The sequence below is a fragment of the Chelonia mydas genome, chromosome 26 (assembly GCF_015237465.2).
Source record: "Chelonia mydas isolate rCheMyd1 chromosome 26, rCheMyd1.pri.v2, whole genome shotgun sequence".
In the NCBI taxonomy this organism is placed as follows: Eukaryota; Metazoa; Chordata; order Testudines; family Cheloniidae; genus Chelonia; species Chelonia mydas.
Window position 1 is genome coordinate 14,034,991 of NC_057859.1, and position 17,574 is coordinate 14,052,564.

The following is a 17,574-nucleotide window of genomic DNA, read 5'->3' on the forward strand; positions in this document are numbered from 1 at the left end:
AACCCCATTTTAATGGGGTTGCCAAGGCTGGCTTAGACTTGCTGGGGCCCAGGGCTGAAGCCCGAGCCTCTTCACCCGAGGCCAGAGGGTTTCAGTCCTGCATGTTGGGACTCAGGCTTCAGTCCTCCCTCCCGGGGTCGTGTAGTAATTTTTATTGTCAGAAGGGGGTTGCGGTGCAATGAAGTTTGAGAACCCCTGTTCTAGAGCCATGTTCATCCACAATGCCACAGGAAAACCTGTGACTGATCCATGTTGTGTTGAATCAAGACTCCAGCAGTTGGCTCTCCTTGATGCTTCATTCTACCGAAAACCCCCAGCGTAAAGCTCGCAGCCAGTCATACAATACTGGACATGGAGTGAAAAGCCCTTTCTGAGCCCTGGCAGGCTTACAGCCTGAGGCATGAGAGTCAATCGGCCTTATTTTCGCATGATTGGGCCCAGCAATGGAATGTAAAGCAACAACCGCTTGCAGATTATAGCACAGGACTAGCAGCAAGGAATGCCCAAGTTTTAGCTCCAGCTCTGCATCTGTTATTTTGGGAAAGTCACCTAACTTCTTTCATCATTTCCCTTCTCTGAAATGGAGAGGTTTCTTGTGTCACAGATGAGTCAAGAGGCTTGTTAAACTGATCTTACAAATGACAAGTGCCAACTACTACCAGAGTAACCCCTTCTTTCTCTTGTTCCTCAGCACTGTGACAAGTAATCTTGTGTGAAATAAAGAGTAAGGACTCCCAGGGGAGACTAGCTACATCCTTTTTATTTTCTCTAGAAAAAAATCAGAACATAGAGCTGAATTTACATAAGCCACCAGTGCCTTGTGGATGACATTAATGGTGTGAAAGGGATCTCACAGACTGAATACATGGATCATCTGTAAACTGGTTGTGGAGTCCCAGCGGCAGAAACCAGGTGAGCAGAGGCGGTCACCGTTCCTAAAGTGGCTCAAAGTCCCTTTGGCACATGGATATGTTGCCAGTTCTGCTTTCCCTCCCTAGGCCTTGAGGAGGAAAAGAAAGCTGCATGGAGTGGCTAGGAATAAGGTTTTCCCCAGATTTCAGGTAGATTTCCTCAAGCTCCAAGGATCAATTATTAGTTGGGGATAATTAAAGTATTTTTACAGAAATACAATTTTTTATGCATAGGATGTTTTTAGTCCAACACACACTCTCCCTCTCTCACAGCAGTAGGGGGAAACCCAGAACGTTTCCCACCCAAACCAGACACAGAACTCACTGTGGAGTCCACTATATAAATGGACTGTAATTCAGTATCAGAGCAAGAACAGGGATGCCAAGTAATGGCAAGATCATATCAGCCATCAGGATACAGTCTAGGGGCATCACTAATACACCCTTTGGCTGCATGTATAACAGCTGGCATTAAGCGGACCATTCCATCGAAGCGGAAGGGAAAAGCAAAGCTGAGACATTTGGTTGCCTGCTGGAGAAGACCCCATTACCATTACCACTAGCAGCCTCTTTGCCACCCGAGTTCCTTCTAAACTCTAAAAGTCCTTTATCAGACAGCTTATCTATTTGTTCCTCTCTCTGCTCCCAGCCTTTCAGTGGAGAAGATGCCTTAACTCTCCAGAGTCAATTTACGAGCTATGGTGGCTTTCCCCTAAGGAGGGGGTGCCGGGGGTGGAATGTCTTACTTTCTCCTAGGATAAGACTCCAGGTTTGCATCTGAGGTCTGGATGTTGGATTACATTGGCAATCTCCTCTTTTGTACTGCCAACACTGTTGCAAATATGGGAGGGAAAGGAATGAGCTCAACAACATTGCTGGTAACACTTCAATATCAGATATACATTCAAAGAGAAGGAGAGGGGATCCATTCGGAACTGCGTAAGAGTTCCAAGCTGCAGTAGGCCTGTACCAAAGTGACTCAGACAAACCACCGCATCATCAGCTCCAAGCCAGCACTCGGGGGACATGGCCTTCCTTCCCGAGCCTCATTATTCCATTTGAAGAACATGACCAAACCCCACACAGAACTCAGCTCAGCATTTCAGTGACATGCAGGCCACTTTCTAAAACCTCTTTAAAAACAATCCCCTCCAAGGAGAAGTGAGCGTTTAACTGTTTCCCCTTCAATATCTTTCAGTGTTATATGCTGTCCCTATAATTGTGACGGTGGCTGGCACAGTGCACATATATGGATGCGTGTTACTGGCTCCTTCTCGGCAGGCCTGGTACCAGCACACTGCACTACTACACGTGCAGGGAGAAGGGAGCCCAGTCCAGTGCTCCTTGTGGAAATAAAGCACCATGAGTAGTTCTAGAGTGCTTCCTGGAGCTGTCAGACGAAGAGTGCTGATTGGTCACAGCCTATCCTCTTCAGCTGGGAGAATGGTCTTTGTAAAGGGCAAAAAGGAGAGAAAAATATCTAGATTAAAAGAAAAGGGGACAAAATGCCTTAAAACCAGAGCAGGTCAGCGTGAAGACAGACTTTGCATACAATCTCTAGCCAACTGTCTATCTTGTGGAGACCACGGAACAGGTTTTCAGTAGTTGTCACCGTACAGCAGATTGTTCTTTTTTAACACCAGACTAAAAGCTGTCATAGATCCACCTGCTGGCTGTGCTGTGGTAGCCACGGGCGCTGGACCTGAACAGGTATTGTCAGCTCCCTTTATACCACAGTTGAAATTAGCACAGCTTTTTTTAAAAGGGAGGCTCCACCTTTCACCCAGCTCTGGCCTAACATTTGCAAACTTATCGGAGGGCTGCTTAATGGTAGCGGTATACAGCAGCTAGTCCTAGCAAGTTCCACAGTTCCCCAGAAGTCGGGGGGGGGGGGGGGTAGGCTGTGAGCTCGAATAAAGTGCAAAATGCTTGTGTAAATAGCATGGATCAGAGTGTGGAAGTGGAAAAAGCAGCGGTGGCAGATTTGCTAGACCTTTCAACTAGTATGCTATCGATATAAAGGAATTTCTCCTCTACACACTAGTTCATAGTGGCGGGAGTTTCCCCTATATATAGGTGTCACGGTGCTCCTGTGGAGCACACCTCTCCAGGTGTGCTTATCACTAAGTTACACCTCTACAGAGGCTTGACTGAGCTTGCATGGATAATAGCAGAAGACTGTAGAATTCACCTCTAATACAGGTGTGTGTACCTGTGTGACTTTCACCTCTGTGTAGGCATACGGGCCAGTGTGAATGAGATCTTGAATATCACAATGCAAGATTATGGAACCTCCCTGCCCCCCAACCACACACCCTTGTCCCCAGGTATGCACATGCATGTCACAGACAGGTGTGATCTCCTGCACAGCTATGCATTCCTGCACCATGCTGGTGAGTACATGGGTGAGTGGGAGTATTGGGGCAGCACAGTACGAGTCTCTGAGATTACACAGGAAGTTGAGAGCTGCTGAAATCACCCTGGTCAGGTACTATTTCAGCACTGCCAGGTACGTACGGTGCATGGGAGTAGGAGATAAAAATCACAAAACAAAGTCCATAAAACAAGAGGGTTTGGGGGCTCTGTAAGAAGAAACCGCTGGTCATTTGACTCTCTAAAGCAAGTCCTCTCCCTTGTGGGTAGAAGAGCATAAGAGTGAGCAAGGTGCCTGGGAAGTGAGGCACTGTTGAGTGGCCTCCATGGGCAAGGGAGTGCATTCCCAAAAAGAGGTGGGCAGTTAGTTTTGGGGGGCTGGGAGAAAGCCTAGCTGCCACCCCCTATGGCTCGCTGGCAGCATTATGGCGTATAAGCAGGAGGCGGCTGGAACTGGTTGATCACTTCGTACTCTGCTGGGTAAGGTTCATTCTCCTCCATCTCGGACAGGAGCTCGAGTGCCTGCTCCTCCTCCTCGGTTGGGTAGTGGCGCAGCAGGTTGGCAGCAGTAGCGAGGATGGAGGCTCCGCCAGCTCCCGCCACCAGGTAAAAGCTGACAGCAAAGGTGACGTAGACTTGAGATCCATGGTACTTTTTGTGCTGCTGTTGCTGTGCAAGAATCAGCTCCGAGGCCCAGTAACAGAATCCAATCACAGTGGCACACTGCAAAACTGAGACCAGCAGCCATGGCGGATATGCAAGAGAGAGAAAGTAGTAAGTGACAAGGAGGAAGCAAATTACTCTTTTTTTTTTTTTTTGCCTAACAAATAATCAATGAGACTGCACAGGAAGCCCCCTGGGAGACCACCACAAAGTAAACAGAAAGGCCAGGTTTTCAGGGCTGGCCCGATGTCTCTGCAGAGCAATGCACACGAACCCCAGCCTGACTTCTATAACCTGCATAGCACGGTGGGAGGGTTCGTTAACTAGAAGTGGGAAAATGGACACATGCGATAAAAGCCAAAACAGGCTGGGAGAAATCACGGGCAATGTGGGCTTTAAGGAGGAGCTGAACATGCCTGGGAGTCAGGGCCAGAGTGTTCAATCTCTAAATTCATCTTTCACAAACAGGGGAAGGGGGCACATGGGAGCCAGCAGGCAGGAAGGGAAGCTGAAGGTTCATGCAAGTTACACACCTTTGCACCACACCTTTGGCACATGTCCAGGGCTGATTTAGAACAACCCTGGTCACAGTGCTGAGCGCGCAGCTGGCACCTGTGTGACACAGCAGGTTGGGGCGTACAACCCTGCTGCTACTAAGATCAATGGCAATTCTTCCCCTGACCTGGGGGGATGGGGACCCAGGGTTATCTTGGTTCACTCTGTGCTAAGGGATCACTCTGAAAATGAAACATACCAGCTCATCCCCATTAACAGAGTAAATATAAACTTCATCCTAGGCCTCTATTTCTCACAGATTTAACCCCCGCTTTTTAAGCTGCAGCTGCACAACGTGGAGCAAGAGTCCCGCAGCCAAGAGCACAGACTGACACCTCTAGGACTCTAATGCTCTGTGCTGATAGCAGAGGGGAAGATAGCTGCAGAGCTCATGTGCCTTTGAGAATGCAGACCCAGCAGGGATCAGGGACACAAGGAAGGCAAGGAAAACCCCTTTGGATAGCAGCACTATATCCTGTTTGCTATGCTCTGAGGTATAGTTGGCTGAGGGTGTACAAGGGCCCAAGGTAAGATATCAGCTCAGCTTTCCCATGCTGCAGTTGATGGTGCTAACTTCCGTGCTCGTATGCTACCTCACATAACCAGCCTCACTGAGGTGCAAATGCCCTGGCAGTTACCTGTGAGAATGTGAGCAAAAGCATAGCGCCGAGTGATCTTCAGCGCAGGATGCTTGGGTCCAAAAACATCTAGCAGGAAAGCTGAAAGGCTGCAGATTATTCCAAGGAAACAGAAAGCAGCGATGACCCGGAGCAACAAGACTGTCTGTGGATTCATGCAGTAGTCTGAGAAAGAGAGAATACAAAGTGTCAAACCTCAAAATCTCACTGTCAAAATGGATTTTGAGCTGCTCAGCTCATTCAAACACTGAGATGGGCTTCTCAGAACCGAATCATTTAACCTTCCACATGGCTCAGAATCCATGCAGGGGACTGCACGGGCATCAGCCTTCAGCTATCAGGCCTTTATTGGGGGCATCTTCACTTGGAGCTCTGCAGAGCACATTTCTATTGAAATATTCACACTTTATCCAGACACCATACTTCTGTCCCTCAACCAAAGCAGGAATGACTGATCAGTTATCAAACACGGGAACAGAGCCTGCCCGTCATACCAGATCAGAAATATCAGTTCAGACGTCTTCTGCCTCTGCCCAATCATCTAGCCCAAGGTTATTCCCACAAGAACGCAATGGCAACAGAGATCTATATATAAATTTAGGGGCCAATCACAAGGTGCTGTGAACCCTCAACTCCTATTGACTTCAGTCCGAGGTGTGGGTGCTCAGTGCCTCTAAAGAGGTGCTTATCACCCCATAATTTGCAATTCTGTACAATGTTTTTCCAAAGCTAGTGAAAGGCATTAACAAAACAGAAGAGATACAGGCACAAACCAGGACATTGCCAGTTGCATTCACCTCAATATTCCAAAGTGTATACACTGCAACTATCAGCCAGATCAGTCAAATATTTCACTGGAAGTTATTACGCTGATGAAACTGACTCAGGAAACACAGACAAGAATCTAAGGCAGCTGAGGCAACAGGAAATAACAAAAGAGTCTGCAAATTAAACTGAGTTAGTAATAAAGCCTCCTGGTAACACACCTAACATTGGTTTCAGAGTAGCAGCCGTGTTAGTCTGTATTCGCAAAAAGAAAAGGAGTGCTTGTGGCACCTTAGAGACTAATCAATTTATTTGAGCATAAGCTTTCGTGAGCTACAGCTCACTTCATCGGATGCATTCAGTGGAAAATACAGTGAGGAGATTTATATACACACAGAACATGAAAAAATGGGAGTTATCATACACACTGTAATGTATGTATGTTACATTCTCCTTACAGTGTGTATGATAACTCCCATTTTTTCATGTTCTGTGTGTATATAAATCTCCTCACTGTATTTTCCACTGAATGCATCCGATGAAGTGAGCTGTAGCTCACAAAAGCTTATGCTCAAATAAATTGGTTAGTCTCTAAGGTGCCACAAGCACTCCTTTTCTTTTTACACCTAACATTGTGTCTAGACGAATGAGTTAGTGCTGTAGAAACGGAGATCACCTTGCAGCTCAGAGGTGGCCATTCCTTCAAGGGTTAAGTCTGGTTTGATCTTAACTATTCCAATAATGATCTATGGTCACTTGTGTTGGCAAGTTTGCCTTCGTGAGAGTTTTAGGATGCTGAAATTTGCTGGTTTAGCAGCCCACAAGAAAGAAATTCCCTTTTTGTTCACAGATTAGGTACAGCCTGGAAAGCACTGGGCAAGTTCCCCCAAGCCCACCCACCACCATATGCAACCTGGAGAGGTGATGGCATAGGGCAGTTCCATCCCCAGGGTGGTGCCAATTTTCAGCCCCTGAGGCTGACAAGGAGAAGGCCAACTAAGGTTTGATGGGATGAGGGGGTTAGCTCCTTTAGTCCAGCAGCATTAATTGTAGCAGAGAACGATCACTGTGGCTTATTTTATATTTTGGCTAAGAGATGCTGATAAGCGCAACACACAGAACAGCTTACATAAGAGGCTGGATGCAATTACGCCTGTTTGTTGAGGACAATGAGCCCTCTTCTTCTAGCATCCCCAGCAAAGTGAAACGGTTTCAGTCATTTAACACTGCATAAGCATCACGTTAACCACATGTTAGCAGTCTGAAAACTGACATTAATTTTTATATATTGCCTGCAGCAATGGTGTTCACCACGCTGCTAACAGAGCTGCGTGACCCCTCTAAATGGACAACCTGCCCTAAATTCTCAATTACTGAGGGACAATCTTCACTCATCGATATGTGCTTTCCACAACCAACTCTCTGTATAAGTTTTCATGAGCGATGTATCCGAATACTTGGATGCTAATATCTAAACTGTATTCTTAAATTTATTCACCTAAATTTGGGTTAAGGCTGATTATGTACTCTATGTATCTTATGATTTTTTAAACAAACTTTGTGTTTGTGGATAGTCTAAGCCCTATATCCAGATGTACAGGCATTCTTTTCTCAACCTGTGTATTATATAATTTTAACATTAGCTTTAATCAAAAATTTAAATCTAACAGGCAGTTGGGTATGTGCAAAAGTCAGCTGGCTGAAACAGTGCAACCTGGTGTGGAAGGTTTTAATGATGCAGACAATGAAATGGCCGGGGGGGGGGGGGGGTTCCTATGCACTGTGCCACAAAAACTTGACCCAGTTACACAATCCATACATTTTTAAATCCTCCAGAGACTTGTTCCAAACTAACTCATGAATATTCTCTGTCTTTCTTTCTCCCTCCTCTCTTCTTTCATCTAGCACCAGCTTCCTCTCCATCCCGGACCATGATCTTCCCACCTTACAGGAGCTGCAGGCTCATGCAGCAGCAATCCGGATCTGCCCTCCTGGAGTTCTCCCCCCTACTACTCTCTGTCTCATTTCCAAATGTCAACTGCAAATCTTCATTTCTTCTCCCTTGCCCATCTCACTCAGTTCCTCTCCCCCTCTGACGTTACTGGACTGCCACGTCAGGTTGGAAAGCATGGCAGGGGTGTGTTAATGTGGCTTGTGCGAAAGACTACAAAGAAGGCGGCCCAGATCATGGAACTGGATTCCCACATGCACCCCCTGTAAACACCACCACCTCCATCAAACTAGGAGGAGAGTCACCTGCGGAGGGGAAGCGAACACTTGAGATGAACTTAAACATCCTGTCAGAAGGCATCAGCAAAGCTTGTGACTTTCAGCTAACAAGGGCATGATTACAGCAGCGGTCCAGCGACTGAGACCAAATGGTGCTCTTTGTGGATGGAAGGGGTCACTCACGTGGATCTAACTGTGGTATTGTATGAAGCAGAAGGGAGGCAATTTAATATGGAATGACCATTGTGGGATTTCTCACCTCCTTGGTACAGTGGTAGTGTCAACTTCAGATATTGGGTAACATCAGCCTACACTGTACATACAAATCTAGCGGTATTGTGAAGACTTTATGTAGATTATTTTATCCTGCACTAAGTACAGGTCGGTTAGAACCAAGGTTCTCTTTCTTCAGGCACTGTTTGTATGATTTGCCTTAGAAAGATCACATACCGCAGCTGCTTTTCCACAGTTGTGTGTGTGTTACCCTGTATTATCGTTATTGAGGGCTGAGGGAGGCACAAGGGATGTGACTGCCTAAGGTCACACGGTGAGTCATTGGCACAGCCTGTGTTAGAACCCAGGCCCCCCAGCCTCCTGGCTCTAATCACAGCCTTGGAACTGAGAGTCACAAGCTGCTTCTGATGCCTTTTGGTGGGATGCTCGACTTCCCCTCAGTTGTTCACTTCCCCTTAGCAGGGGAGCCCCCGCTCCTAGTTAGTGGTGCTGTTTACAGCACAGAGCCCCACGCAGCTAGCAGAAGTTCAGATCTATGAGAGGTTTTGCACAGGAGTTATTTTAGTCTAGTCTCTTTCATGTTGAAAATATCTTCAAGAACTTTCACAGCTGACTAGACACTCGACAGGCAAGTCACTTCTGTTTTATATTACTTCCATCTTGGCAACATAAAGCTGCATAAAAACATATTCAACAAGTATGTACCCAAATTGAGCACAATATTATCATCCGCAGACCTCGGTCACATCACCTTAACCAGGGTAAATTCTCCAACGGCCTATTATAAAACTTGGGTCTAAACATTTACCCTAACTGTGAGCTCAACTGTAAGAAGTGAGAAAAAGTTGAGAAACAAACGCCAATGGGAAAAAGTGCAAAAGCCGAGACAGAAAGACTAAATTTGTCCAAACAAAACGGCCTACTGATATAACTTAAAAGCTATGTTAAAATCATGCTTGGTAAACAAGAAAATGTGGAACCAGAAATCAGTGAATCAGAATTGGTGTCAGAAACTAGGTCTAACAGGTGGACAAACTAATAATGTATTCTGCCCATCACTCCCCTTTTAAGGTCCTCAAAAAGAAACTTGGCCCCGGGGGGGGGGGGGGGGGGGGGGGGGTTAGATGAAAGACTTTCTCTTCTCCCACTCCCCTCCATGTGTCCCTTTCTTTCCCTGCCTTAGTTCTTCTCTTTGCTAGCCCTCTCCTTTTTCCTTCTGTCTAACAAGAGTCTGGCTGAGGCAGCTAAAGTTTTCTATATATTTTGCAACACTGCTGTAAGCCTGTGACCAGAGAGGCAGCTAAAAGCAATGCGCTAACTAGCCCAATGCTGGTACGAGTTTGCTGGGCCTTGGAGTGGCTGATAAGACCATGTGCTGGGCCTGTTTTTTCCAGCAGTGAGGTTAAAAGTGAAATTCAACACTGTGTGTCTACGAGTTAGAGAAGGGAACTGGAGTCCCTGGGTTCTATTCCCAGTACTGCCATGTCACTTGGTCTCACTGTGCTTTAGTTTCCACATCTGCACAATGGGAATCATGCCAATCATCCCAAAATCACTGAGATCCTAGGATGGAAATTACCCCACAAGGGGCAGAGTTTGTTACAAACAACACAAGCATATACCGTAGAACCTCAGCGTTACAAACACCTCGGGAATGGAAGCTGTTCATAACTGAACAAAACATTTTGGTGGTTCTTTCAAAAGTTTACAAATGAACATTGACTTAATAAAGCTTTGAAACTTGACTATGCTGAAGAAAAATGCTACTTTTAACCATCTTAATGTAAATGAAACAAGCACAGGAACAGTTTCCTTACCTTGTCAAATCTTTTTTAAAACTTCCTTTTTTTTTAGTAGTTTATGTTTAACACAGTACCGTATTGTACAGTATTTGCTTTTTAATTTTATCTCTGCCGCTGCCTGATTGCATACTTCTGGTTCCAAGGGAGGTGGGTGATTGACCAGTCAGTTCGTAACTCTGGTGTTCAGAACTCTGAAGTTTGACTGTAGATATAATGCATGTAGCTTACAATATATCGTGCACGTGGAATAAATATGACAGGAGTGAGGTAAAGATGGGTCCCAAAGGGCAAGAATGATAGAGCTGAGAAAAGCTCGGGCAGCATGATTTGATTAGCATTTTAACAGCTTGAGAATTTTATCAACGCAGATGTTTGTAGCGGCAGGATTCAAACATAAAAACTAGGGCTGTCAAGAGATTAAAAAAATTAATCATGATTAATCACACTGTTAAATAATAATACAATACCATTTATTTAAATATTTTTGGATGTTTTCTATATTTTCAAATATATTGATTTCAATTACCATATAAAGAATACAAAGATTTCAGAGTAGCAGCTGTGTTAGTCTGTATTCGCAAAAGAAAAGGAGTACTTGTGGCACCTTAGAGACTAACAAATTTATTTGAGCATAAGCTTTTGTGAGCTACAGCTCACTTCATCGGATGCATTCAGTGGAAAATATACAAAGTGTACAGTGTTTTCTACATTTTCAAATATATTGATTATTTGTATATTGATTTCAATTACAACACAGAATGCAAAGTGTACAGTGCACACTTTATTTTTTGATGACAGTAAAATTCACCTAATACAAGTAATGTAGTGCAATCTGTTTATCGTGAAATTTGAACTTACAAATGTACAATTATGTACAAAAAAACCTGTATTCAAAAATAGAACAAAGTCCACTCAGTCCTACTTCTTGTTCAGCTAATCACTCAGACAAACAAGTTTACCTTTGCAGGAGATAATGCTGCTTGCTTCTTGTTTGCAATGTCGCTTGAAAGTGAGAACAGGCATTCTCATGGCATTGTTGCAGCCGGCGTCGCAAGATATTTACCTGCCAGAGGTGCTAAAGATTCTTATGTCCCTTCATGCTTCAACCACCATTCCAGGGGACATGTGTCCATGCTGATGACGGGTTCTGCTCGATAACAATCCAAAGCAGAGCGGACCGATGCATGTTCATTTTCGTTATCTGAGTCAGATGCCACCAGCAGAAGGTTGATTTTCTTTTTTGGTGGTTTGGGTTCTGTAGTTTCCGCACTGGAGTGTTGTTCTTTTAAGACTTCTGAAAGCATGCTACACATCTCATCCCTCTCAGATTTTGGAAGGCACTTCAGATTCTTAAACCATGGGTCGAGTGCTGTAGATATCTTTAGAAATCTCACATTGATACCTTCTCTGCATTTTGTGAAATCTGCAGTGAAAGTGTTCTTAAAATGGACATTTGCTGGGTCATCATCTGAAACTGCTATAACATGAAATATATGGCAGAATGCGGGTAAAACAGAGCAGGGAGGACACAATTCCACCTTCAAGGAGTTCAGTCACAAATTTAATTAACACATTTTTTTTTTTAACAAGCGTCATCAGCATGGAAGCATGTCCTCCAAAATGGTGGCTGAAGCATGAAGGGGCATACAAATGTTTACCATATCTGTCATGTAAATACCTTGCAATGCTGGCTACAAAAGTGCCACGCATTAGGACTTTTAGGCTCTGAAGTTTTACATTGTTTTGTTTTTGAGTATAGTTATGTAACAAAAAAAAATCGACATTTCTAAGTTACACCTTCAACACAAAGAGACTGCACTACAGTACTTGTATGAGGTGAATTGAAAAATACCATCTTTTGTTTTTCATTTTTACAGCGCAAATATTTGTGCAAAATACAGTGCAAAAATAATATACAGTTTTATTTTTATTACAACACAGAATATAATATATATGAAAATGTAGAACATCCAAAATATTTAATACATTTCAATTGGTATACTATTGTTTAACAGTGCGATTAAAACTGCGATGAATCACGATTAATTTTTTTAATCGCAGTTAATTTTTCTCAGTTCATCGCATGAGTTAACTGCGATAATCGACAGCCCTAATAAAAACAAAGGATTAGATGCAGGACACAGAGCTGCAGCTGCTAAAAATCAGAAACCCAATACTCTTCCTTTCCTTGTTTGATCTAACTTTTCACTTCAGCTCATCATAAAGCAAATACAAAACACTCTGTTGCTGGACACCATGGGGTTCGTGTGCCTGTGATCTCAGGAATAAATGCACCATGAGCAAATTTCTTTGATGTTATCTCTGTGCTTCCACAACTCACCTGTGTACAGTTTTACAGTAATCTCCTAAATCCCCCAGTAGAAATCCCCCATTGTAAAAGGTCTGCCTGGTTTTCATACTGTAGCTTAGTAACTGTGAAGCACTTTCAGAACTTCTAGAACACCTCCTCCCTGCCGAGAAGCAGGCCAGGGCTTTATGAAGTGATGTCATCTAGGCCAGGAGGATTTTAAAGCTGTGATTTTAAAAACTGATCACTTGAATTAGCACAGTGGCCAAACAAACAGCAGCAGGTGGTGTGTTATCACATAGGAGTCAAAGCAACCTCAAAGCGTTTGCCACTTGGGCCCGCTGGAATTGTGAGCCTTACAGAGGTGATGTCAGCCTTTGATAGAGTGAGGAAGTCACTGCACTTTTGAATTCCCTAGCAGCTGGTCCTGAAGCAAAGCCCAGAGCTCAGAAGGTCAGCTGTCCTCCCAACTACAGGGGCGCTATCCATACGACTGCTATTGGAGCAGGAAGAGTGAGTTTATACAAAGGAAAAAGTGGCTATTAAATAAGTCATGGATGAACGCTTTAAAGGTGAACCTCAACACTGAACCAAATAATCCTCCTTAATAAGATTCCAAGAGGGAGGAGGAAGTCATTGTTAAGCAATGGAAGCAGTGCTGTACTTGAATAAAATTCACCCTTTTAAATGCTCAGAGATCTGAGTAGCACACTTTATGGTTCTTCTACCCAAAAGAATGACACACACCAGGCAACGGCAGCTCCGATTTCTCGGTTACGAAGGTCAATCCTAGCACTAATTACACGGTTTTACAACAGACACGTAGGTTCTCCCCCACTTTAGGCATCTCAAAAAGCAAGTTTTTCATCATTAGCAACATATTTGCAGTCATGGCCTAGCTAACATTGGATCACTACGCTGAGAGGAGGGTCCGCGAGGAAGGAGCAAATCCATATTTGGAAGCCTGCACTCGCTGGCCAGCTTGTCAGAGTAACCTTCTCACATTGGTGCTGCCTCTCAAGAGCTAACTGACTAATGGCGAGTCCTAAGGGCTTATTTACACAGTGTGGTAGCACGCACCAGTGGGGTGTGAATTCTAATTTGCACCAGTGTGTGTCAAGCGCTAGCTGGCCCATGTGGATCCTGCTGATGTGCCTAAAAATTCCCTACTGTGTGTTAATGTAGTCCTATTTCAAACAGTAACGTTAATGCGCACTAGGGACCTGTCAGTGCGCGCCAGCAGGGTCCACATGAGCCAGTTAGTAAACGACATGCTGGTGAGGACCAGAAGTCACACCCCACTGGTGCACACTAACACACCATGTAAGCAAGCCCTCAGCAACAACATTAGGATCTGGATTTTGGGGTTGGCTGGATCAGCCTCAACTCCAAAATTAACCACTATAGATAGATAGATAGCACCTCATGAATGACGCTCACACATGGGATGCTAGTCTTTAAAATGAGGAACAGGCAAAATACTGGAGTCAAAGACTCCAAGTGACTTAATATCCTGAGCTAAAGGGGTTGCTCTAACCTGTTGTCTGGAATTTAATCTCTATGAAACAATCTGCAGAAACACGCAGCAAGACGTAACGGATATACGATAGAGGAAAGAGATTTAGGTCTAAACATGACACAATCACACATGAATATGAACAACAACTTCTCAACCACATCTGACAGTAACTTGATTAAAACAGGAAATTAAAGGAAAAACTCAACTATACCAAAGTTTCTGTATTTCTTGCCTTTTCAAGAACATCTCCTTCCACTTCCCCAGCCAGTGCCAAGAACAAAGCTGATCCTAAGGATGTGATATGGACAAGGATAGGAAGTGGTACTTTTCAGACTGATTTTTATTTAAAAGGAATTTGTGCTAATGAAAGATGCTGAACGGACAGACCTGAAAACGAAGACCTCTGTTTATCTCCAAAGCAGATGCCTAACGCAGAGAGACAAGGCAAACTTCCAACATCAGAGTGTTTAAATCTAGTCTTAAAGGGACTCCATGGACCATTCTGACCTTGGTCTCTCGGTTAAGACTGACAACAAGGGATGCATTTGTGCTACAGACACTTATCCACTAGGATCTAGTTAGAGAAGCATTGATTAATTTCACACAGATGATTAAGTAGCTATGAGGTAGGCAGTAACAATACTGAACTGACCCATGGTGACCCTTTACAAACCCACTGGGGCAAACACTTTGTAGAAATTCAGAACCCTCAGCAGGGGGTTCAAACAACATTAAAAAGTTGATAATGTGGATCCACATTTATGAAGCTGAATGTTTTAGAATGGCTGGAAGGGACCTCAACAGGTCATCTAGTCCCACCTCCTCTGCTGGGACTATATTAAATACATCTAGACTGCCTCTGGGAGGTGTTTGAATAACCTGTTTTTAAAATTCTCCAATGACAGGAATTCACAGCCTCCTCGGGTAACCATGGAAAGGGGCGAAATGAGGGGAGAGACAGAAACCCAAAAAACAATTTTGTTGCAAATAAAATACACAAATGTTCATGAAAAAAAATTAAATGTGAAAAAATTGTTCCTTTTAAAAACATGGAATGAAAGTTACTTTTTTTTTTAGTTTGAAGTTTTTTGCCAATTTTTCTCCCCCATTTTTCACCACCTCTACTTTCACTAATAAAGAAACTGAACAAGCAACTAGTTTTTATAAAATTTAAGTCATATACTGTGTTGTCCTTAAACCCAGTGCAAATTTCCAATGATATTCTTTACACAGCTACCAGAAGCACGTCAGACACTGTAAAGAAATCTGCAAAGACATGGGGTGAAATCCTGTGGAATGAACTCCCCCAGGAACTAAAGACCATCACAAACCTCCCCACCTTCCTCTCCAAGCATTTCCAATCTCCAATGCACCTTGATGCATTTCTTTTACTTCCCTTCTCTAGCATGAATACAGATCAACGTGTAAATTTAAAAGCCTTAGAAACTACTGCACATGCTTCTCCCCCAGGAACAGTATGTGACAGGTGTCAGTCATGTTGCTTAATGCACTACTGGAAGGCATTCAGGTACTAGGGTGATGATTGTGGCAGAAGAACAGGAGAACGGCTATACTGAGTCCAGAACAACGGCCCAGTATCCTGTCTCTGACAGTTGCCAGTACCAGATGTGTCTGAGGAAGTGAACAGAACAGGGCAATTCTGAATAACCCACCTCCTATCATCCAGTTCCAGCTTCTGGCAGTTTGAGGTCTAGGGACAACTGGAGCATGGGTTGTGTCCCTGACCATCTTGGCTAATAGCCATTGATGGACCTATTTGCCATGAACTTATTTAATTCTTTTTTTGAATTTAGTTATATTTTAACCCTCACAACATCCCATGGCAACGAGTTCCACAGGTTGACTGGGAGTTGTGTGAAGAAATACTCCCTTTTGTTTGTTTTAAGCCTGCTGTCTATTAATGTCATTGGGTGACCCATAGTTCTTGTGGTATGGGAAGGGGTAAATAACACTTCCCTATTCACTGTCTCTATACCAGTCATGATTTTATAGACCTTTATCATATCCCCCCTTAGTCATCTCTTTTCTGAACACCTATATAGACTAAAATATAGAATCCGGACCCTATTAAGTCAATGGCAAAATTCCTAATGACTTCCCAAGGAACCATGAATGAAATCCTGGCTCTGCCCCAAAGAGCTCAGTCTAATTTCTGATGGAACACATTGAACGAGAGTCACTGAAAACGTGGGGTGAAGCAGGACGTCTTATCAGAATAACAGCCCGTAGTTCCCAGTTACGGTGCATGCCAACATCTTGCTGCTCACCCAACAACTGGCTATAGGCCAACATAGAGCTTCTGCCCAGCACAGAGTTTAAAACCACCTCTCCCTCTGCGTGCATGAACTGCCACTGACGCCGCAGGCAATGCTGCGGAGAACCGACTCTCAGAGCTGAGACACCTGCCACACAGATCAACGTGCAGAATTCTTCCTCAAGAGCAAAGTCTGAAAGCAAGCCTCAAGCTGTTCAGTCCTTCGTGCAGAGCAGACAGGAAATGAAGTCAGTCATAATAAGGATGATTTGAGAAAGCCATGTCAGCCGTCGCTGTACAAATATGTAATAGACACAGCATGGGGATTTACAAGCCCTTTAAATGTACAGTATATGGCACTAATGGTTGCTCCTGCTTACTGGACCCGGGCCATTCCCAACCACATACTCCCCCACAGCTGATCCCAGGAGGAACAGAAAATAACCCATTCTCACCTCTAAGCAATTCTGGATCAACGTAGCCAAGTACATCAGCTACACCCAGCTCCTGACGGGAACAGGTCCCCCCATGAATCCGCAGCCAGGCAGGCTCCGCCAGCGCAGTGCACAGGGCTGTGATAGACAGGGCGCCGGGCAGCGCAGAGGCCAGGCTCCTCTCTGGCTGCTTTGGCAGGGCACCTCCGCTCTGGCCTCTCCGCCTGCGCCCCCCAGGCAACCCAGAGCCACCTGGGGCGTACATGCCAGAACCCTCTCCTGGCGACGGATCCAGTACCAAGGGGCACAGACTAGCTCAGGGCAACCGGCCGGGGGCCGTGCTGCGCTAGGTCCTCAGCAGGGCGCCGATGCCAGGCAGGACAACCCGCACGCGCCCCACGCGGAGGCCAAGCTGGGTGAGGAAATCTCAGCACCCAAGTGGGATGCCGGGGGGCACAGCACCGCCGGCTCCCTCCAGGCACTCAGGAAGAGGGGACACTGCAAGCACTCTCTGGAAGCAGAGTGGGCACCCAGGGGCCCAAGCGAGCGCCTGGGGGGTGCTGCAGGCGGGGGGAGCGCTCAGCAGCTAGCAGGCTCCCTGGGGGGGGAGGGGAGCAGCAGGATCTAAGCTGGTCCCGGGAAGTCCCTGTTGGGCAGGGGGTGCAGCAGGGTCCGGGCTGGTCCCCGGGGGGTTCCTACGGGGGGGAGGGGCGCGGCGGGGCCCGAGCCGGGCGGGGGGGTCCCTAGGGGGAGGGGCCCCGAGGTGACGGTCTCGCCTCCCCCTCAAGTCAGGGAAGCCCAGGCCCGGGAGAGTCTCTCGCCACAGTTCCCACTGCGGTCCGCTCTTCCGGAGTCCCTCGAGTAGCGA

At 45.3% G+C, this 17,574-nt stretch overlaps 1 protein-coding gene across 1 annotated transcript; it reads right to left on the reverse strand.

The window, feature by feature from the left end:
* Positions 1 to 742: 742 nt before the first annotated feature.
* TMEM127 (transmembrane protein 127) lies at positions 743 to 17,539 on the reverse strand. The gene is made up of 3 exons (XM_007070752.4): positions 16,728 to 17,539; positions 5,141 to 5,305; positions 743 to 4,015 (listed from the first exon to the last, which is right to left on the reverse strand). Exons 1-3 carry the CDS (start codon positions 16,969 to 16,971, stop codon positions 3,708 to 3,710), a joined length of 717 nt encoding a protein of 238 aa, XP_007070814.1. The 5' UTR covers positions 16,972 to 17,539; the 3' UTR covers positions 743 to 3,707.
* Between the last annotated feature and the right edge of the window lie 35 nt (positions 17,540 to 17,574).